This window comes from Colletotrichum orchidophilum (genome assembly GCF_001831195.1).
Source record: "Colletotrichum orchidophilum strain IMI 309357 chromosome Unknown Scaffold_115.1, whole genome shotgun sequence".
Lineage (NCBI taxonomy): Eukaryota > Fungi > Ascomycota > Sordariomycetes > Glomerellales > Glomerellaceae > Colletotrichum > Colletotrichum orchidophilum.
This window is the reverse complement of record NW_019173071.1, coordinates 1-21,142: the sequence shown is the minus strand read 5'-3', so window position 1 is coordinate 21,142 and position 21,142 is coordinate 1. Positions and strand designations below refer to the sequence as shown.

General features: G+C 53.0%; 5 protein-coding genes across 5 annotated transcripts; 2 read left to right on the top strand and 3 right to left on the bottom strand.

The window, feature by feature from the left end:
- Positions 1-7,088: 7,088 nt before the first annotated feature.
- Positions 7,089-9,722, bottom strand: CORC01_11035 (Rad17 cell cycle checkpoint protein; the record flags this gene model as incomplete). Its single annotated transcript, XM_022622662.1, has 1 exon — positions 7,089-9,722. The coding sequence occupies one exon, from the start codon at positions 9,720-9,722 to the stop codon at positions 7,089-7,091; it is 2,634 nt and encodes an 877-aa protein (XP_022470797.1).
- An 874-nt stretch (positions 9,723-10,596) lies between these two features.
- Positions 10,597-11,935, bottom strand: CORC01_11034 (uncharacterized protein; the record flags this gene model as incomplete). The annotated part of the gene is made up of 3 exons (XM_022622661.1): positions 10,597-10,703; positions 10,760-11,392; positions 11,446-11,935. 3 exons carry the CDS (start codon positions 11,933-11,935, stop codon positions 10,597-10,599), a joined length of 1,230 nt encoding a protein of 409 aa, XP_022470796.1.
- A 1,370-nt stretch (positions 11,936-13,305) lies between these two features.
- Positions 13,306-15,211, top strand: CORC01_11033 (uncharacterized protein; the record flags this gene model as incomplete). Its single annotated transcript, XM_022622660.1, has 4 exons — positions 13,306-14,047; positions 14,100-14,455; positions 14,531-14,987; positions 15,042-15,211. The coding sequence occupies 4 exons, from the start codon at positions 13,306-13,308 to the stop codon at positions 15,209-15,211; spliced, it is 1,725 nt and encodes a 574-aa protein (XP_022470795.1).
- A 737-nt stretch (positions 15,212-15,948) lies between these two features.
- On the top strand, positions 15,949-16,888 carry CORC01_11032 (uncharacterized protein; the record flags this gene model as incomplete). Its single annotated transcript, XM_022622659.1, has 3 exons — positions 15,949-15,995; positions 16,226-16,357; positions 16,573-16,888. The coding sequence occupies 3 exons, from the start codon at positions 15,949-15,951 to the stop codon at positions 16,886-16,888; spliced, it is 495 nt and encodes a 164-aa protein (XP_022470794.1).
- Positions 16,889-17,763: 875 nt separating this feature from the next.
- CORC01_11031 (Ppx/GppA phosphatase) lies at positions 17,764-20,239 on the bottom strand (the record flags this gene model as incomplete). Its single annotated transcript, XM_022622658.1, has 3 exons — positions 17,764-17,959; positions 18,108-19,676; positions 20,133-20,239. The coding sequence occupies 3 exons, from the start codon at positions 20,237-20,239 to the stop codon at positions 17,764-17,766; spliced, it is 1,872 nt and encodes a 623-aa protein (XP_022470793.1).
- Positions 20,240-21,142: the final 903 nt, after the last annotated feature.

The window sequence follows — 21,142 nt, the reverse complement described above, 5'->3', positions numbered from 1 at the left end:
CGGCTGATGTTGACATTTTGAGGCTCCCTTGATCCCTGCGGAGATCTTTCTCTTTCTTCCATCCCTACTATCTCAGTATCTATCGATCCTTTTTTTTGTTTTTGTTTTTTTGGGCTGCCGCACCCTGCTTCCCTCTTCTCTCCTTGGGGAATTAGGGCAGGGCGTTCGTTGTATGATGGTTGTATGGATTTAGGCTGCTTACGTTGGAACTTAAGATTGGGGCATCTTCCGGGGATTATACAAGGTGCTTGGTGTGCTTATGGCTGACTGGGTTGTGATGGTGTTGATGGTGATGGTGATGGGGGTGGTGGAAAGCGTGATAGTGGTGGCTGATGATGCAAACGCCTCTCTACGCGCTTACGGGCTTCTGTAAAGTACTGCTAGATGGGGTGGAAACTTCAATACTACGCAAACCTTTTGCCCTGTTCCTTTTTGGTCCCCCTCCCTTTTTTTTTTTTTTTTTTTTTTTCCTTCTTTTTTTGCCATTCCCTTGTGTGTGGCGCTTTTCCTCCCAGGTGTTGCGTGCTCCTCATAGTGGTTCCCCGTCTGCAAAGAGTAACAGATTTTCAGGATTTTCAGGGTCCAATAAGTAAGTGGCTCCAGAGGTATCCCAAGCCTTGGTCGTTGTGGGGGGCGTATCTCTCCCCCTGCCTTTATGTTCTTTGGTTGCTGTCAAATGGTTCTTGAACAATTCTGCTTTTCGGTCTTGCTTTTTTTTTTTTCATATAGTTTTGCTCACCTTTTATTGTTTTTCCTTCCTTTGGATTTTGGGGGGGAGGTACGGAGGGAGGAAGTTCAACTGCAGCGTCCTGAATCGCTGTTGTCCATTGAAGCCCCGGCGGGCAAACCTGAAATGCACATGTCACTAATCCCGCTCTCTATCTACGTGTATCTCTCTCTCTATCGGGTTCGCCGCTTTTGAGTTTTGGGCGGCAATTGTGTCAAGCGGGAAGGGAAGGGAAAGTCTTGCCGCCGGCTTATCTCATGAAATCGGCGTGTTTGAGTAATGGCCCATCTCAGATACGCGCGCAGTTCCTGGGTAGGGGGGCGATGGTACATCAACCGGACGGTTTTTTTTTTTTGTTTTTTTTTTTTCATCTCTTGATGGATGATTTAGGTTCCGGGTTGCACCGATATTTGTGACTAACACGGAGCGGCGAATTGGAGGCAAAAGGCAAGACATGGTGAACAGGAGCAAGAACAAGAACAGGAACAAGGGTCTGTGTGGCATGTCGTGATGATATGCACGATGAGAGCATGATACCGAAACGAAGAGAGATTTGCGGTATCGGGACGACGCAGGGTTTAGTTGTTTACCCCCTTACCCCCTCCGCCCTCATATTCCCCCACTGGAAATCAGGGTCCTGGAGCAGGGACGCAAGGTAAAATGCACGCAACCGGGGATTGGGACTGGAGTACCTACACTACTTGTCTGGAGACGTGTTTCTGTTTCTGTTTTTGGTGGAGGGGGCGAAGAGCTTCATGTGGAGGTGGGAGGTGGCGAAACTGAATTGAAAAACACGCATTGCCGTATCCGCTGTCAAGCTGGCCTCCGTGTCGATCACTTTTGAGGATTGGGGACAAAAAAGGCGGAGAGAAACCCGCTTTTTGGATTTTGGATTTGTTTTCTTTACATGTCGCATATGCTGCCTCTTTGCTTACGTACATCTTGCAGCGATGATCTGGAGGGGTAAGGAGGAATTTGCCGTTTTCGTTCGTGGGGGACGACGGACGTACACCAAGTGGCAGCTGAATGAATCAATGGGTAGAGGAAACCTCATCACACCCGTCCGCTGTACCTTTAGATGCCCCCCCTCCCCCCTCGGTGAATGAGTGCCGAGGAAAGGGCTCGGACTGGGTAACCTACCTCACCATTCCCCGTGCCGATTCCCTCCGTGCCGGGTTTAGTCAGCGAAGCATAGAAAAAATGCCGTCCGCCGGACCGCGCGCTGCGGGCAGTGGCTGAGCCGGAGACGGGGTGTGTGTGTAATCGCTTTTCGTAGCTCTATTCTCGGCGGCGAGATGCATGAAGAGAACACACTTTTTTTTTATTGGTGATGCCATGGTACGGACCTGGTCTGGGCACAACGATGGCGGGAAAAGGGGGGGGGAGAAAACGCAAGAGATACATGCGTAAGCCACGGGGAGACGGATCCGAGATATGTGCGCTGATGCAAAAGGGCGGGAGACGAGGCGTTTTTGCGGTTCGTGTGATGGTGATAACACAGATGAGAGAGAAAGACATGGACACGGCGAAAGCGTGGGGGGGAAGGGGGGCCCACCCCCATGGGGGACGTGCCATGGAGGCTAGGCGGCTCCGGAAGGGCTTGGTGGATTCTCTGGTGAAAGGGTGGTGTATTAACTACGTACTTTTCGTGATAAGGGTGTGTGTACCGTAGGTATCGCAGAGCAGCGAAGTAGGGAAAGGTTTCTTCGTACTGGAGCGACCTTGGGGAGGGAGACCTGGAGGGGGTCTGAGGGTGTGGTGTAGACAGATGGTGTGCGCTTGTTTGCGTGTGGCGGTGGTTTTCTTGTTATCTTTGCCCTTTTTGGGAGCATTCAGTGTGTAACACGTACGCCCGTAGCTTTATCTTGGATGATAGGGATTGGATGGCCGCAAGGTGAGCAATTGGCCAATGGGAGTGCTGGAGAAAGAGGCGTGCTCGTCGTACAGAGATACACACACACACACATCAGTCGGTGCGGACAAGAGTCATGGATGCTGTTGTGAATGAGGCCTGGAAGTCTTGAGGGAGCCGCAATGTCCCAGGCAAGCGTCCTGTTGTCTCGATGGCATCGGCGTCGGGCGTGTGGACATCAAAAACCATGCGTTCTTTCCCTGGGGGCGGAGAATGATCGATGGTGTTTACTTATTATTTGGGAGGGGGGACGGTGTGGGTGGAAGGTATGGATGAAGACTCGCCATGACGCCCCTAGGAGTTTTGGGGGGGAAGGGCTTATCTCCCGGATACACTACATTACCTTTGCCTTGGCTTACATCTTGTCTTGGAAATGTCTCCGACTCCCTTGCTTGACGCTTCTCCATGGGGATTCCCACGGGGGGAAGGGGCGGAGAGAACGTGGAGATGGGAGAGAGAGAGCCGGGGGGGGGAAGGGCCGATCCAGGCTCTGGCTTATGGGGGCCAAAGTTCCTCTGCCGCCATGCCGCCGCGGCCGCGCCGCGTGTTCCACCCGTTTGTCGCCTTGTGCGATGTCTGATTGTGTGTGGTGTGCGAGACTTTTGTATGGTTTTGTGCAACCAAACTCGAGGGGGTGAAATAAGGATGTGTGCGTATGTGTGACAAATTCCATCATCGTAAGGGATGCTGTTGGAATTCTGCGCGGATATGAATTTCTGCCCTGAGCAGAGAGACTCAAAGAGTCAAGATTGACGACATGCGTGTTTGCGTTGTTCATCAGCCTCCCTGTTGTTTCTCTTGCTGCTTCAGCCACGCCTGGGTGACAGAGGACTCTCCCCGAGTAGTTGATTTGGCAAAGTTTCTACGGTGCATGTGTGGTCGTCGTCTCTCTCGTAGCATCAACCGAGGGCCCGGGCCGCGGAAGCAGCAGCCCATAGACACTTGCAGATCGAAGACGTTCCTCGCAGATCGAAGACGTCCCTCATGTTGCTTCCGATAGTAGCTGGACTTGGTTCGGTGACGACATACGCGTTTGCACATGTTTCCCAAGTCATGTTTTCCAGGTGTCATATGGGGACCCTTTGATCGAAAATTGTTAGCGACACCGACAGTCTCGGGCAGATTCTGCTCACCTGTGGTCGAAAGAACCCTGCAAGCTTCACATCGAGGTTGTTAGAAGTATCGCTACTGACTCGAGGCTAACGCTCTTGCCGCCGCGCGGGCGGAACGGTTGCATAGGATCACCGGGATGCTGAACTGTACGAGATGGGGGGCTCTCTGATGAGAGTGAGCAACCGCAGCTAAATGCGATGGAGCCTCCTTGAAACTCATGTGATCGAGGGCTTGATTCTTATCAATGGAGATGATGGAATCCCGAGCGCGAGGCTGCGTTGGTCGGTAGTACTAGGACGTATCTTGACATCTTGTTGGACAATTGCAGCCCGGATTACAGCAATGATGTTAGTCCAGGCCCGTCACTTCAGAAGGCGAGCCAGACACTCTTCACCATTCCAAGTCAGGAGTCTGATGATTGAATATCGCGAGAGTTACTTCACAGTACCTCTTGGACAAGCAGTTTTGTGACTGTATAATGCTACCATAGTACTAATCTCCAAATCAACCCGGCTACGTATGAGACGCCGAGTTCAAACATACATGTCTTCGGCGGCCCGGGCTCTTTCTCTGCGACATTTGACCTTGTTTCGGGCGCGAATCCTTGAGTATCAATAGTATGTCGGTGAGTTGGCGGACCCCTACACTTGTATTCAGACACGCCCGTCTGGGCAACAGTCCACATGTATATCCGGGTATTTACGTATTTGGACGACATCAAGCGAGAAGGTTACGAGGACCAATACGGAATTTGCTTGAAGACGCCGGTGGTGATATTGCGGCAACTGAGGGCAATTGCTAGGCCCAAAGAAACATTTGATTCAACCGAGACCTGCTGTGGTTTCGTAGATGTTTGTTGTAGTAGCAATGCTCTTCTCACGACACTTTGTCCACTCGACCATCTTATATCGTTAATCTTCTTATTTCAATGTTGAAAGCCAGACATGTTCAATGCTGATACTATATTCTGGCTAGAAGATGTAGCTGACAGTGTGGTTTAAAGCCATCGATTTCTCTTACAGACGGATTTACCAGGCTTCGTGGTGAACAGCATATGAGTAAGCCTAGGAAACACTACGTATACTTACCATAAGTGCTTGAGCAAAATTGCATTATTTTCCATCAGCGAAGACTCTTGTGTCTTGAGTATTTCAATTCTAGAAAGCTCGAGGTCTAGTGTTTTCGGTCAGAATCTCCTCATGCTAAAGCCACAAACTAGGTCGAGTGAGCTTTCACCTCCGGGAGATTACCATTCACCCTGATATAGTAGTCATGGCCCAAACTGAAGGGAACCAATGCCTCAACTCATTGTCTTCTGCCATGCACAAGCGGCAAGAGATGAACTTGAAGCGCGGAAGCCTCAACATAGCTCGGCGGCCGGCTAGTGTAGCCTCGGACCCTGGACCGCTCGCTGAAGCCCGGTATAGGTGTGAATATGACTTCTCGGCAGTGCCCTCACGATTCCAACGATATGGAGGTGGAAGAACACTGATCGATATTTCTGCCATCGCGCCAGATAGACTGCTGCTCGTTGGAGATGGTACTTGAGACTACTGGTCTGGGATACAGGGTATGTCGAAAATCACGGTGCTGTTGCTTGCTCTAGAGTCGGGGAAAAGAAAAACTGAGCTTCAGCGCCATTTCCTTGAGACCAGAGGACTATACTAAGCTTCGAGGTGTCTACGAGCAAGAATCGAGGTGAAACGAAGATGGATATCCCTCGGAAGGGAGGTAATATGCCATCAATGTAGTTTGCATCGTGCTGTGTCATGAGGAAACTATCTAGCTATGTATTCTATCCACCGAAACAAGTCATCTACAGTACGCTTTTCCAAGACGTGATGATTAGAACCCTAGTCCACTGAAGAGAAGACTCCAAGCTTTTCTCTTCCACCGTTTCTACTTCAAAGGACAAGCGAAAAGACATTTTCGTTAGTAAATCCTTGGTTGCTTTTAGACTTTGCAGCAAAGTACACCAAGCAGAGAGGAGTGTCTGATAGGAAACTCAACGCTTCCACACTAGACAACGTTCCCTTACAAACCGCTCTCTTCGTAGGAGTTTTCTAGTTGTATGATCCTAAGAACCACGAACGGTAGATTAGGGTGGCGATGAGTAAACGAGGTTGAGCGCTATACGCATGATGCTGTTGTAAAGTACACTTGAGCAAATCGTAGGCCGCCGACTGCTTTTCGAGTTCCTTCACATGTGAACTATAGAATACGTCGCGGTGCTGCCGCACTTGAGCGGTGGATTGCAGTCCGCGCGGGGTTTTATGCAGCAAGCGAGTCGAGAGAAGCACGCCGATACAGGCCTTGGACATATACATGGGTGCAGGAAGCCTCACGACGAGGCGGTTAGCGTAGTCCGGCACTGTCTCTATGTCGCTATATATATGGACCAGCATCTTGACAACCTTTCTTCCATCGTCTTTGGCGGTCACGACTACCTTATAAATGTATGCGATTGTACCACCTAGGGCGGTAGCGCAACAGCTGCCACTTTATTGACTTGGTTCAGTTTCCACGGAATCGAGGCAGGAGACGAAGTCATCCCACGGACTGGCGAGAGCCAATGCCAAAAGCATCTCACACTCGGACTTCGCCTTAGAGTGCTCCTTCCTCCCGCCGTCTTCCTCTCTATTCAAGTATTCCTTTCTCAACGCTTCCAAGGAACAAATGAGAGGTCGAGAGCGCTTCCGCGTTTGAAAGGTGCCGAGATATGTAGGCTACTCACAAGCGGAAAGGGAGATATTGGCTTCACAACAAGACAAGTGTGTGCTCGTTAGCTTTTTGACAGTGAACTTCCATGTCGTTTCGTCTCGCTTCGTAAGTCGAGGGCCTCTAACATGTGTATATATAGGAAAACGAACCTGGATGGTTTCGAATATCTCCAAGTACCTCGGTCGACACATTAGTGCTCAAGCAGAAGCCCAGTGAATTTAGAGGAGTATCTCGAGAAAGTTCACATCACATACACATCAGCAGAGATCCACGAGACGAGGGAGCGCCAACGACAAGAGGTCTCTCATCAAGGTAGCGAAACACACACACGCGACTCACAAAAAGAGGGAAAAACCAGTCTCTCAATCAGGGTACTACGTACGAGATGAGATGATGCCACGATCAAGACTCTCTTCAACCGTTACATGTTCCTCAGCAAAGACACCGCCTCTACATAGAGCCCTCCCCACGAAGAGACCCCAATTCTTCAAGACGACATCAAGTGCAACCTTTGTTTTCCCACACCAAAAGAACTCCTCGCCAACCCTGTAGTCTTCCGAGAGTGTATGTGTGTAAATCTAAGCCCGTCAGTCTCCCCATTCATCCCTTACACCCTTAATCATCCTCAATATCATCGTCACTAATGACTAGGTTCTGCACCGCCAAACCAGCCACCGACCCATCGCCCTTGTGCCGGAAAGCAGAGCCCTTCTTCCGCGGCGACGCCTCCTCGGACGGCTTATCAGTAGCCCACGCATCGCCCGTCATGACGCCGTCATTCTCCGGCGCGTCCTCGGCATCCGTTTCCTCGTCGTCGCCCGTCTGCGGACCAATCCCCTGAAAGGAAACAACCTTCTCAAGATCCTTAAGCTTGAAGGAGTGCAGCGTCGACCTGCGCCCGCGGACGATGGAGGCCATGTACGGCAGGCGCTCGAGCAGCATCTCCCTGCGGGCCGAGCTGCCGAGGGATAGCAGCGGCGCCGGTGCCGCGCTCGCGTCCGTCTTTGATAAGGTCTCCCGAGCCGACTTGGGCTTTGACTGGTGATTCGCCATCCAGCTGCCCACATCCGCCTGCTTGGGCCGGCGAAACGCACTGGCGCCCTCGGTGAGGCTCTTTCGCGGCGCGCTTTCTTCCCCCCTCATGAGCTTCGTCGACCAGATATCGACGAGGGCCTCAAACTCCTCCTTTGTCCGCCACAGCTTGAGGCTAGTTGGGTAAAACATCTTGAAGGCGTCCGCGCCCTTGGCACCGGTTGAAGCCTTGCGCTTGACGGGTGAAGGTAAGGAGAAGAGCATGCCACGGACGGCGACGTGGAAGGCAATCTCATCTTGCCGAAGGATATGGCTACCCGAGTCCTTGCCAAAGCTGGAAGAGCCTCTGCCGCCAGAGAAAGAGTCCCATGACGGAAGAAGCAAGTCGCTCTCGGACAGGTACTCTATGCATCCGTTGACGTAATCCAGGGGTGTCGACGCGTCAAGGGGGGGTACATTTTCGCAGGAAAACATGTAGTTCTCGTGGAGAGCCGAAATGAAGGTCTGCGTATCTGTGCCAGTCTCGTCCACCAGCGTGTCGACCATTACCTCTGACGGCTTCGGGCGGGAGTTATGCGCGAGGTAGCTGGGTAAGCGCTCGGCTGGATTCGATGTTGAGGGCGCTTCCTCCCTCTTGTTGTAGACCACTTTTCCAACAGCGTGAAATATGCCAAGACTCGCCTCGCGCTGAGAAATGAGCTCTAGTGTATCTTCTTCTCCTTGGGTAAGAGAGATGCCCGCCTTGGCGCCCTTGGACTGCTTGCTCAAGGCGACTTTGGCTCCCCAATCCGCGTCTTGGTCGCCCTTCAAGCACATGAATTCCAAAGAAGAGATTGCGCTGCGGATGTCCCCTATCTCGCCCAAGCGTTTCAGCACTTGCGGCCCTGGCGTGCGCTTCCTCCCGGATTTGCGTGCTTCTTTCATCACGATCAATTCCAGTGCTTTCGCGAGCAGCGTAGGCGCAACGGCATTGAACTCGATGACCCGTGTCCCAGGGTGCCGCAAAATCTCGGGGCCAAGCAGCCGGTGCGCGGTGAAGCTATCTGCCGATGCTGATGTTGTGGTCAACAGTGTCTCCGAGATGACCAAAACGACTGGCGTGATGGGCTCATTTGCAGGCCGCCGCCCATAGTTTGAAAGTGACGGCATATTCGATGCCAAGTACTCGAGTATCGTGTTTCTGAAGGAGGTCAAGGCTGTGGAAGACCTTGAAAAGGTGTTGGGGAACTCTTCTACGAGTATGATCTTCCCAGGCAAGTCGGGTTTCGCGCTGGCAGGACGCGGTGCCTCGGTTGTCAGATCGGTATCCAGTTGGCCAAACTTCCCGCCTCTGCCCAGGAATTCCTGGAACTGTGCGGAAGCCGATGTGTACCCAAGATGTGCGCCGAGAGCGCCGGTTGGATTCCTCCACTCCAGAAGCTCGTAGCCCATGCCCCTTGCCAGAAGTCGCATAGTGGTGGTCTTCCCCGAACCCGCAGCACCTTTGAGGATCAGGAGCCGCTGGCGCATACGTCCGGCGAGGACGTCCTCCAACCACTTTCTCACGTCTGACACCTTCCTCTTGTGTACCGCCAACTCGTCCAAGTTCAAGGGCCCAAAGCGTTCCGACCACGGTCGCAAGTCGTCGTCGAGAGGTGCCGGCTTATTCGGGCGCGGAGGCTTGAGAAATCTCTGGCTTGACACCAGCGCTGTTGACGACGAGACGGGCGTGTTGTCTCGAAACCGTTTCCGTGCATTCTGCCCGACAATGCTCGAGGTGCTGGCTTTCTGCTCTGCAACATCGTCGTCCTCGGATATCGGGTCGCTTACTATGTCGTCGAGAGGTACCGTCCTCGAGGGAGCAGCTGGCTTTGCGCTGGACTTTGATGCCTGCTTGGAGAACAGTGTCATGAGGTTTCCATTGCGGCCTTTCTCTTCCACCTTGACGCGCTTCGTCGGTCTGCTCTTGGACTTTTCAGGACTGGTACTCGGGCTCTTTGTGCTCTTGTTCGACGAACCATTGCGGGATTGGAATATAGCTGGCGCCGCGGTAGTTCGGCGCTTCTCAGGCAAGCGATTCTGCGGTTTCGTTGGGCTGGGAGATGCGGTCGCGCCTCGTGATTCTGATTTGGAGGGTGATGAGAGGAGGAAATTCGTGAGGGTGTTCGTCTTGGGTCGGTCATCCTCATCATCGGACTCAACGACGTTGCGCCTCCCTCGTTTGGCTGGCGGAGCCATTGGGCGGGACAGTGGTGAAGAAGCTCAACATGAGCGCATGTTCTCTGCAGGTTTGCAGGCCGGCCGACGCGTCGAATTTGTGCTGACGATCTGGGATGTTGAGGCTGTGAATAATCTGCAAGAAATACTGACCAAGCATGCACTTTCCTTTCGGCGGCTAACAATACCTTAACCTGGAAAGCATAGCTGGAGCTGCTGCGTCCTCGTCATCTTGGAGCCGCGCTAATCTGGCCCCCACTTTGCTGCACTTTACAGCGAGTGGACACTAATTCGTCGCTAAACCATCCGGTCTCGCGGTACCTTACCTGACGAGCCCGGAGTGGCCCCGGCCATTTCCGCAGCGGGTTTCCACGTCTCTTGCACCTTACCTTACTTAGGGTACCTAAGTAAAGGTACCTTACCTTGATGAACAACCATATTGGCTGTTATTTCGTCAAGTTCCTGAGATACGTACCTAACTAAGGTAGTGAACGATTTGAATTCAACCCGACATACACGAAGCTGCAAGAAAATCCTACCATCAGCTCCGAGTTGGCATCTGGGTCAAGTGCAGAAGCGGGGAAATTAGCTACACAAATCTGTCTTCATGAATGCAAGCTGCACTTAGATTGCGTACTCTGCTGTTTTCACAAGGGTCTCTATCAAATGGCGAGATTCCTTGCGTGTTTGAGCAGGAAGTCTTTGGATAGATTGGCATTTTCATTACACGTTCAGAATCATTCCCATGCTATGTACCCTGTGTTGTACAGTAAAGCTGATGTAAAGACAGTCGAAGTTAGGCCCGTTTTGTTTGGTCAAGTTATACGTCGAGGGAAAATTCGTTGCCGGTTGCATATTTGTTCCATTGAGCCCGCCCAGATATCGGGCGAGCAGCTCAGTGCGTCCATCCACGGAAGTTGTCAACGAATGTCAGAGCAGACGCTAGGTACCGCTCGTGCACATCACCCCAGGTCCTGGACGCCTCTTTCATGGCGCGGATCGCTGAGACATTGGTCAGTTTCTGCATGCTAGACTTACAAATGAGTTTGCGGACTGACCTTTAACATAGTGAGCGTCAGAAGCCCATTGAGAATTCAGAGCTTCGTGCTCGACATGCCCCCAGTGGCGTTGCTTCAAGTCTGTTTCCACATTGTCGGGGTCGATCTTTGGCCGCAGGAGGGAAATGTAGACCCCGAGTACAAGCAGCCACCACTCCCTTACTAAGCTTACGTGAAACTTGGCCGGAATCACCGGGAGGAGAATTCGGACGGCGTGGCTCGTCGTGAGGAGATGCACAGCGAAGAAGTTGTATCCGTGGGTACCAGGGGGTACGGTTGCAACGAAGAGCGCGACGGCAAGCTCTTGTGACTCTTCAAACTGCTTCACCGGATCCGTGATGGTCCACGCATTCCAGTATTCCAGGACGATGCTTTCATGCTTTGCGAACAAAACATCGAGGTTGCCCAAGGACGGTTCCTTGAACAATCCATCCAGTTGCTTGTCCCCAGCGACTTTGTTGATCAGCTCGAACGTTGACTTGGAGCTGAATGACGACGGCCTCGTATACTTCTTTTCGTCCAGGTATTGGTGGAAGAAGTTGTATTGCGTGGCAGCCAAGGCCAGTGCTTCAATGGCGATCTCCTTGGAGTTCATCTCGTAAGCATATCCGAGGTGGATGAGGGGGTGGCCAACTACGTGAGGGGTTAGCTAGATGTATTTTGTTACTCCACCAGGGAATACGCACGACCACCTATGAGCCCATGGACCAGAGGCTCGTCGCTAGTGAACATGAATTTGTCGACTACCTTCTTCCAGTCGTAGGAGCTGTAGGCCAAAGAGTCCTCAAAGAAGTCAACATATGCCCTCTGGTACGTCTTGTCACCGAGGAGGTCTCTCCAGTCGTCGTCGGTGACCTCGGCGGGAGACTCCTTCCACGGTTCGAGCTCCTTGGATTCGACTTCGTAAATATGTTGGAGCTGACGGTCGGTTGCGCCCAGCAAATAAGCCGATGACAGGACGTGTGCCGTGTGGTTGTCAAACTCGAGGTTGTGGTAGATTATGGAGTGGTTGACGTGGTTGGCCCTCAGCAGGTGCTTGAGGCATCTCGCCCGTCGGTCGTGATCGGTCTCGACATCGTGAACTTCGACAGGAGGAATGTCAATGGTTTGCGCCGTCTCGCCGTCTGAGACAAAGCGGTTGATGATTGGAACATAAGATAGCAGACCGGGCGCCATTTTGGGTTAGAAGCTTCAACTGGTTCCCATTGTTGGAGAGGGAAGAAAGTTTGCGACGCAGCAGCAGATGCAAATTGCCGTTGAAGACATGGCACATGGCGCGACCCGAGAAGCGTTGGGAAAGTGACGTTTGATGGGTTTGACTGGGTGGGGCCATTTACCCAGGCAGGCAAGTGCACGTCCCTTTTGCAGGGACCGTGGGACCGTCCCACCTCACCTCGGCACACTTCACTGTACGGAGTAGGAGTACCTGAAGGTAAAGTGTCCAGCTGCTGGACGTTGGCAACCTCAACCCCGCCATCCCCGGCCGGCTGCCCCGCTATCGGTGGTCCGGGGACGGAACGCTAAACAAGTTATTTCTTCCGAGGGCCGTCTTCGGCACTGTTCCGTCTTTCTGTATCTCGTCTTGCTTAATAATCTGTGCGAGACACAGATACCCTCGATATGGAGTTACTCGGGCTCTACGGTGAATATGCAAGACTGTGGCTGAGACTCTCGAAACCCCACTGAGAGTCTGAACAAATGACAATCTCAAAATTCGTCGTGGCAATCATCATTATCATCAACGAAAAGGTTGATAAAGCGAGTTTACGAGGCTACGAACCAGGATTTCATGTGACGGGGGAACTTTATCACTGGTTACAGCATCGTCCTGAATGACTACAAGTTCAGCGGCACCGCAAAGTTCGCTCGAGGCCCGGGCAATGCGCGGGGGGTGTAGCGGAAGGTAACACGCGTGTGGCATCTTTCCGCACATAAACACAGAGCGTCGTTCAGATGGCTCCTATCAAGGCAACATAAGTAAACACATATTCCCCTACTTCAAAAGGCATTCGTAGGTTGAACCTTGACATGGTCTTCCTCCATGATTCCACACCAGCTTGACAAAGCGAACGCTGTCGAGGTCCTCCCTTGGGTGGATATGGATCGCGCCCATGCTCCAGACTCACAGTCACGCTGTCTGGCGCTTACTGGCCATCTTCAGCTGCGATGCCCGGCTTATGTAACGCTCAACTGCCAATGAACCATCGATCGGTCTTCGCATAAACGGTTGCAATTCTCGGTCAACCATGGGTGTCTGATTGGTATACTAAGGTATTTACGGGGCGGAAGTTGAATTGGCCAATAGCGTGTACAGCTATCACCGAAATCTACAACACCACGTTCGCGATGCATGAACTCGAAGAGCCTCAGCACAAGATGGTCTATAAACTGATTGAGGATGTATCCAAACCCCTCACAAAACTTAGAAACAACACACCCCGGGATCACCTTACAGCCGCAAAATCCTGCAATCCTTGCCAAACACTGGGTCTCTGAAATTGCCCTTGTGCATGACCTATCCACTCATATCGACTTACATGACCGAAATGGAGATTGAGAGTGATATCCACATCTTCTTGGGCACCTACCCGAGGAGGTCGGCAAACATCAAGGCGTCCTTCCATGTCACACCTAGGGTGGCTCGAGGCGGTCAAGTAGTCTTCTCGAATGACGAACAACCTCAAGAGACCTATTTCGAAGAGGCGACCTGGGCCCAGTACCTTGGAGACACCTCCAGCTCTTCAGGTCTCTCCTCAGATGACGGCCGAGCGTCTGAAATGTTCCCTACCTACCCAGCCTCCGTTGGCACCCGCTCCATCACCGACGACTCTTCTTCCGTTCACACCCCGGAGCCTGTAACACCCAACGATGAACCGGCCTCCATTCTCTCCAGCTCTCCATCCTCTCTAGAGGTCCAGCTACCTGGCCAAGGATCCTACAGTGACCTCGGGCGGCTGCGTGGTTACGACGACAAGTTGACTACGCCACACTACGACCCAGCCCAGAACCCTCCTAGATCTCTGACGCTTCAGGTTGATGCTCCTACACGCGTCACTAAGAAGTCTGCCGCTTCCAGGCCACGGGTCGTCAAAGATGTCAAAAAGGTGAACCAAGTCAGAGGAACTGGAGCCTGCCTCAAATGCCGAATCCAGAAGGTACCTTGCTTAGTTACCGATCCATGCGAAACATGCACGAAATTCAGCATCAAAGAAAACATGAACTCTTCCGAGGTCTACTGTATCCGGGGAGATTTGAGCACCGTTGCCAAGGAATTTTCCTCCAGGAGGTGTAAGTATTTGGAACCTTCCATTGTTGCATGCGAAATCCTGACCGGTCCTAGTTGCTTGCTTGGCTCAGAAGGAAGATCGTGCTGTCAATGATACATTGAGACAAGCAAGCCCCGAGTTCCGAGGGCCGATCTTCTACGGACGAATTCTGTTCGAGCGGGATAACACCAAAGCTTCGATCCCGGCAGCCTTGAGGAACTACTCTTGCACGGCACCCAACCACGGTGGTTGCACCTTTTCGAGGGACCATCCCAATCCGGCATTGGTGCAAGAGGAACTCGTCAAATGGGCCGAACTCCAAGTCTCGTCAGAAGACCACAGAACATTCGAAGGCGGCATTGAATCATTCATCAAGCTCTACTCAAAACCTTTCCAATGCGACCGCTTCAGCGTCAGTCACCGTCCTCAGGTACGAACGGATTTTTTGCATGAACTCTGCGGAGAGACATCCGAAAGGAGAATGTCCACCACTAACTGCTTTCAGATTCAACTTTTGCAAAAAGTGCATACCTTTAAATCAATGTACAAAGTCTATCGGACACCTAATTTCTACTTTGCGCCGTCAAACAACGGTCCAGTAACCGAACTATCATTCTCTGCGCAAGCCCAGATCCGCGGTGTCGCCAAGTACGCTCTAGAAGCATCTGAACGAGATGTTCTCGCCGAGTTAGACAAGTATTTAAAGTCAAAGATTGAGAATCATGAAAGACCGGCTGTTTGGGCAGCGTTATGGCAGATGATGCTCGTCTATCGAGACTTGCTGAAGAACATAAGGTCGTGGCATACCGCCAACAACGCCGAGTCTCTTCTTAACGCCGTGGCGGTCTTCTACGGAAGCTCTTTCCGCACCTCGGCGGCGCTCAAAATGTCTTTGGACAAGACCCATCATGGAGAGATTGCTCAGTCGTTTGAATATGCCTTGGGCCTCCGCGATACTTTCTGTGAGTGCCATAGACTGCTGATAACCCGAGGTCAGCGATGCTAACCTCCACCAGATCGACAGATCACTGCAGAGGTTGACATTATTGATCACCGCCTCAAGGCCCTAGTTGTAGACCCAGAAATGAAGGTTCTCAAACGAAGGCAAACCAAAAAGCCGGCCAATGGTAAACGCTCTGGTGCTGACGAACACGACGACGAAGATGATGTTATGGGAGGTTGCTGAAATACCTTTGGTTTTTTTTGTTATCAAGCGGTGGGACTGTTTCCTTGGATCAGAACAGCAGATGGAACACGAATTAGGAAGCGAAGCTATGCCAAAATGCCATCACTTCTGTGTCTTGATCGGTCTGAAGGGGGACGTTGACGGACATTCTGCATTCCAGATTCCAGGACCCAGGAATGGTCATGAGCTCGAGATCCGTCCGAGTCGACCTACACATTAAATCCCAATCAAGAGCTCATGTGCGGACTCACTGTTGTGCGAGAACCTGGCTGGAGTTTCTGGAACCTGGAAAGACAGCAACATTGGTATTGTTTGGTATGCACACAAAGACAAGACACGACGAACTTAGCTCTGATCTGTGACGGAACCAACGGCATCAAGGAACACCCTCCCTTTTGCGCGGGAAGCCCGCAACACTTGACCGAGGGAACGTAGACACCATAATGTCGGACTTCGCGACACTGGAGGGTAGCTTGACGAGCTCCGCGTATAATTTGATTTTGAACTATCATGTACTCGTCAACTCCATTGTCATTCGAGTTTGGAAACGAAAATCGAGTAAAGCACTCACCCGATGGCATCATCAAACAATCCCTATCAGAAACTCGACGTTGACGAGCGAGCGAAGCGGGTTCTGCTCAAGACGCCGCTCATCGACGGCCACAACGATCTACCTCAGCGACCACGGGGATGTTTTCATGGCAAGATTCGCAACAACCCCAGATTCGATTTCGCAAATGGATTCAAGAGAGAGGGATTACGGATATCCCCCGATTGAGGGAGGGTGAGTTGCACTATACCCTGTCATAGTTGAGTCGACTTACACGAAGTAAAGCTGCCGTCGGTGGACAATTCTGGTCCACCTGCGTCCCCTGCCCGAGGCGTCCTTGTTGAGTCGTATCCGGAGACTTTTGAGTTGGTGAATGGACCGAATTATGTAAAGGGAATATACGAATCTGGAAACATTGCTCGATTGGTATTGAAGGGTATATGCTCATTCTGGGTGTTAAACAGACTTGAAGATGCTGTGACTCCTGAGGCTGATTCTGCTAGTGTACTCTCACTCATGTTTGCAAACGCTTTCGCCGATAGCTCAACATCCAAAGTCAGCGGTGTCCACGCCCGACTCTCCAAACGAGGCCAAGCGTAAGTTGAGATGAACCGTCTGGGTGAGTTCGTCACTCCGCAGTCGTCCCATGAGTGGCAGCAAGATTCGAGTAAACTGGATGAGATCCACCGTCACGCGCCTCTGTAATTCATCGCAGTCCATGTCGTAGCAGCTTGACCTCACGCTGTTCAAAGCCCCTGCAACGAATGGCTGCGGGCCCAAAGCTTGACGCTCGCAGCAACCATCCCCAAAGACACCAAGACTTTCCGGACCTGACGTCGGCGAAACTGATCCAATTTGTTATCCTCAACCTCAAGAGTGGTGATACCAGCGATGCTAGCACTGCCAACGCAACACCTGGGCGGACTTCGTTGTCATATGCCCACCAGCTTCACCTTGCTTTGACTGCGTCTCGCTTGGTTTTGACTAAAGATCATCAAAAAGATGACCAAGAGATCGTGAGGGGCCCCCAAAGAAACGTCTCCATGGGAGGCGCGACACTCTCTTGGACTGTCCACATCCGCCGTCACCACTGGCATTTCACCGGCACTTCACCAGGCTTCGAGTAGCAAAGATTGATCTCCCTGAAAGCTTCACCCGTCGAATACCCGTCCTCTGCTCGTTCGGCATCGTCTACTAATTCGCGACAAAGTCCAAACCGCAGCAAGCATCAATCAAACGTAGACTCCCGTCAATAGGGCAATCTCGCCCAGCCAGATGAGATAATGACTTCATTTACTGTAAATGTCAAACCATCATGTCGACCTGCACCCGCTTCTCCTCGGTGTCGTCCTGGTTGATTCACATCCGCGTCGACTCACAGAGTGATGTGGTCCCGCTCGGATCTGATACGACGCAGAGCTGGAAAAAAAAGGGGGGGAGCGGTGATTCTCATCCTCCCATGATGATTGAACCATTCCAGGACAGCTCGATATCATTCAATTCAGATACTCTCTTGTCACGGGGCAAGGCCTCGCTGCAAGAGGAATGGTGCACCATTGCAGATGATGCTGCAGAGGAAGAGAATAACGTGCATCCCTGTGTAATCCATGCGCTAATCAGGACCTGCTTTTTACAATGTAAGGGTGATTATGTTGCCTACGATTAGGTGAATGAGAAAGACGCTCATGGCTGTAGAGCAGTGTATCAAACATTACGAGGTTGATGTCCAGAGTGTGGTGAAGCACAGAAACTACCCTCCTGCGGTACCAGTTCTCGAGCCGAATCTCCATGGCAGTAGCCAACCCCCTTTCTGAGCATAACCGAAAAGTAAATCAACAACCACACAAGCAGACTCAGATCCCCTACACGATGAATCACTCATACAAGAAACCGGGAATTCAACGAGGACCAAAATAAGGTGAAGTGACGATGGAGAAGGGGGGGTATCTTTATAAGATTCATCGACTCGTCAAAAACCCAAAAAAGGAAGAACTTGTAAGTACTACTTCATTTCCACAATCTTGACAGAAACCTTCTTATCGGGCTTCGTCCCGTCCTTGCGCTTCTTGCCAACGTTTGACAACCGGCCCATGACATCGGCGGGATCGATACCCACGGCCGCGCCGGGGGCCACGTGGACAGTTAAATCGATGCTCGCCCGCTTCTTCGTGGGGTCCGTCGTCTGCGTAGCTTCGAATCTGTTTAATTCGCATTAGTCTTCATCCATTCGTGGTCGTGGGAAAAAACCCCAGCAGCGAGCACCTTGCACTTTGTTTCAAAAAGTTGACAGAGACACAACCGGAGGAAGCCAAAAAAAAAAAAAAAAAAAAGAAAGAAATAACATACCTCAAAGTCGACTCGAGCTCCTCGACGCTCTGGGGCCACGCCGGCACAAGATCAACCATGATAGCCGCCACGGCGCCCAGGTACTCGGCCCAAAACACGCTCTCCGACTTGGCCTCGGCGACGAGACCCCTCAGGTTCTCATACAGCTGCGCGTCAATCGGCCCCAGGTTCGACCCCCACCGCGCGCACACCGTCAGGCCCAGCACCGCCCTCGCGAGGTGCGTCAGCCCCGGCGCGCTGGGGTCCCGCGTGACGGCCTCGTGCAGCGCGTACGAGGCGTTGGCGTCGTCGTCCTCGCCCTGGTGGATCCAAACCTGCCTCGCAAAAAGCGGTCCCAGACCCAAGGAAAACACCGTCGGCGTCCGCGAGACGTCGACGTTCTTCGGCACGGCGCCGTACAACGTCCGGAGGATCGCCTGCGCCACGGCCAGGTCCCCGCCCGTGGCGCCGTTCTCCTCGGGGGCCTGGATGGGGAATCCGGCGAGCGCCTCGAGCGGGTTGCTCTCCCGCACGCTCTTGGGCAGCTTCATCAGCAGGGCGCCGTCGCGGTTCGAGCCTCCGCAAAAGGTGACGGTCCGCAGGTGCGGGACAGTGCGGATAAAGGCCTCGACGACTTCGATGATGGCCGGGAACTGCTGCCTCCTGCGCTTCGACATGCCGTAGATTTTCCCCTCGTGCTCGCGGTTGACGCGCCGCATCTTGTCCGTCTGCTTGAAGAAGTCGCCCGTCACGGTGTAGGTGCCCACCGACGGGATCGGGTACGGCTGGATCGGGTCGTTGTGCTGCAGCATGCACCCGTAGCCCCTGAAGCCGCCGCCGCAGAGGTACGCGTCGATGCCCCCGGGTACCCCGATGCTGCCGTTCGTCGTGGTGGTGGTGGCGGAGGAGGAAGAGTTGGCGGCGGCAGCAGCCTCGGCGTGTTGTGCCTTTGCTTGCGCGAGCGCGGGGAACTTGTCGCACAGCTTCGCAAAGGCGCCCTGCATGCTCGCGTTGAGCTTCTGCTTCTCCTGCGTACGCACCTCCTCCGACTGCCCCTCGAGAATACGAATCAGCCTAGCAGCGCCGAATGGCATGCTCTCACCCGCCTTGGCGGCGGCGATCTCGTAGTCGGGCAGCCGCGTGTCGACCCAGGTCATCTGCACGGAGCCCCCGCCCAGGTCGAGGAACAGCCCGCCGCGCGCGACGTCGACAAAGGCGGACCGCGATCCCATGACGGCGCCGAAGAGGGTCTCGACCTCGGGGGCCAGGACGTGGACGCCAATGTCGGCGGCCTGGCGGATGGCGGTCAGCATGTCGCGGGCGTTGGCGGCGCGGCGCATGGCCTCGGTGGCCAGGACGGAGAAGTGGGCCGGGGGGACGCCATAGGAGACGGCGATGCGGCGAAAACGGGCGAGGGTCTTTGCAACCTGGGTGATTGTCTCGGGGGGAAAAGTAAGAGGTTCGGAGGCGGCGGTGGAGGCGGAGTTGAGGGCGTCGAAGAGGGAGATGCCGGCGCGCTCGCGGTAGATGGGCCGGAGGAGGCGAGTCTGGGGCGGAGTGAGGTCCGAGATGGAGAAGCGGATGCCGTTGCTGTAGCGGGGCCGGGGCTCGGGTCAGTTTCGAGGCCAGCTTTGTTTTTAAGGTATTGTAGTTTCAAAACAGCGGGAACTAAAAGCATATCCGGCTGGTGTCGTCCGCGGTCGTGGTGTCAAGGCAAAGGATGTATGTGTGCTCTTTGAGAATGAGGCTTAAAAGCACAGGCACAAACAGACAGGCTTTCCCCAGGTTTTTCCTCTCAGCGAGGCGATCCTGGAGGGCGATCCGGAAGGAAGAAGAAAGAAAAAAGAAAGGATTAACAGGAATGATCTCAAGGGGGAACGGAAAAAAAAAAAAAAAAAGAAAGGGCTTTCCCAAGGTTTTTCCTACAGGGGGGGCGATCCGGGGGGGCGAGCCGGAAGAAAAAAGAAAGAAAAAAAAAAGGATTAACAGGAATGATCTAAAGGGGAAAAAAAAAAAAAAAAAAAAAAAAAACCCTTGGGTACTGACCTGCCCATATCAACAATGGCATATAGGTGATTGGAGCCTGCGGGGTCCCATCTTGGCAGCAGCTTCTCAAAGTTGTCAAGCGTAATGATGTCAGAGTTGGTAACCATGGCCGCAGCGGAGGCGCAAGCCGAATTTGGATCGGAGGGGGAGCGGCGGGGGAGGAGGGAGGGGGGAAGAGGGTAGGGTGAATTAGTAGAAGAGAAAAGAGCGGATGGTTGGTGGGTGGTATCTCTCGTCCTCAAAGTAGGCGCTGTGCAGAAGGAGGGGGGTTTCCGCGGAAGTCGGCAACCGACATTTGCCTCTTTCTCTTTTCTCTCGGGTAAAAAAAAGGTGTGTATATCCGCAGGATTCGTTTCGCTTTTCCGATTTTTCTGTCGGTGTGTGGGGGACGGAGTGGCGCGGCAGGTTTGGATTATATATGCGTCCAAGTGGCAGAGACGCGAACGGCTGGCTGCGAGACACGGAGAGGAAGAGAGAGAGACAGAGGTGGTTCGGTGTTGTCTGTTGGAATTCGGGGGAGAGTGAGAGCAGCAGGCGCGTGAGTAAGAGCGACAGTGAGTGAGTGAGTGAGTGAGTGAGTGTGAGAGAGAAGGAGAAGGGGAGAGGCGTGTATGTGAGGGGAACGACGGGGAAGGCAGCGATGTGTACTCTTCGAAAACGGAACGTGTTGCGCGTGTGGATTTATTATTGCCATGGGCAGCGGCACATCTCTTCCTCTGTTTCTCCCTCGCTCTCTCCCAGAGTGAGCGGCCCGCGGTAGAATTGCAGCCCCGGAAACCTGGAAAACCAACTGCGAGTCTGACTACCTAAATGATGCAGCTCGTGTCTCTGAGCTAACGTCCATATCATGCAGCTCAAGACAGCTAGCTACCTTACCTCAAGGTGCCAGGTAGGGCATAGGCAGTTCAAGGCGGCCACGTGAAGATGAGCAACGCAAGGGGGGAAAATTCCAGAAAGCAACTCACTGGCCTCGCAGAAGCAAAAGTAGTAGCATAGCAGAAGCCAAAAAA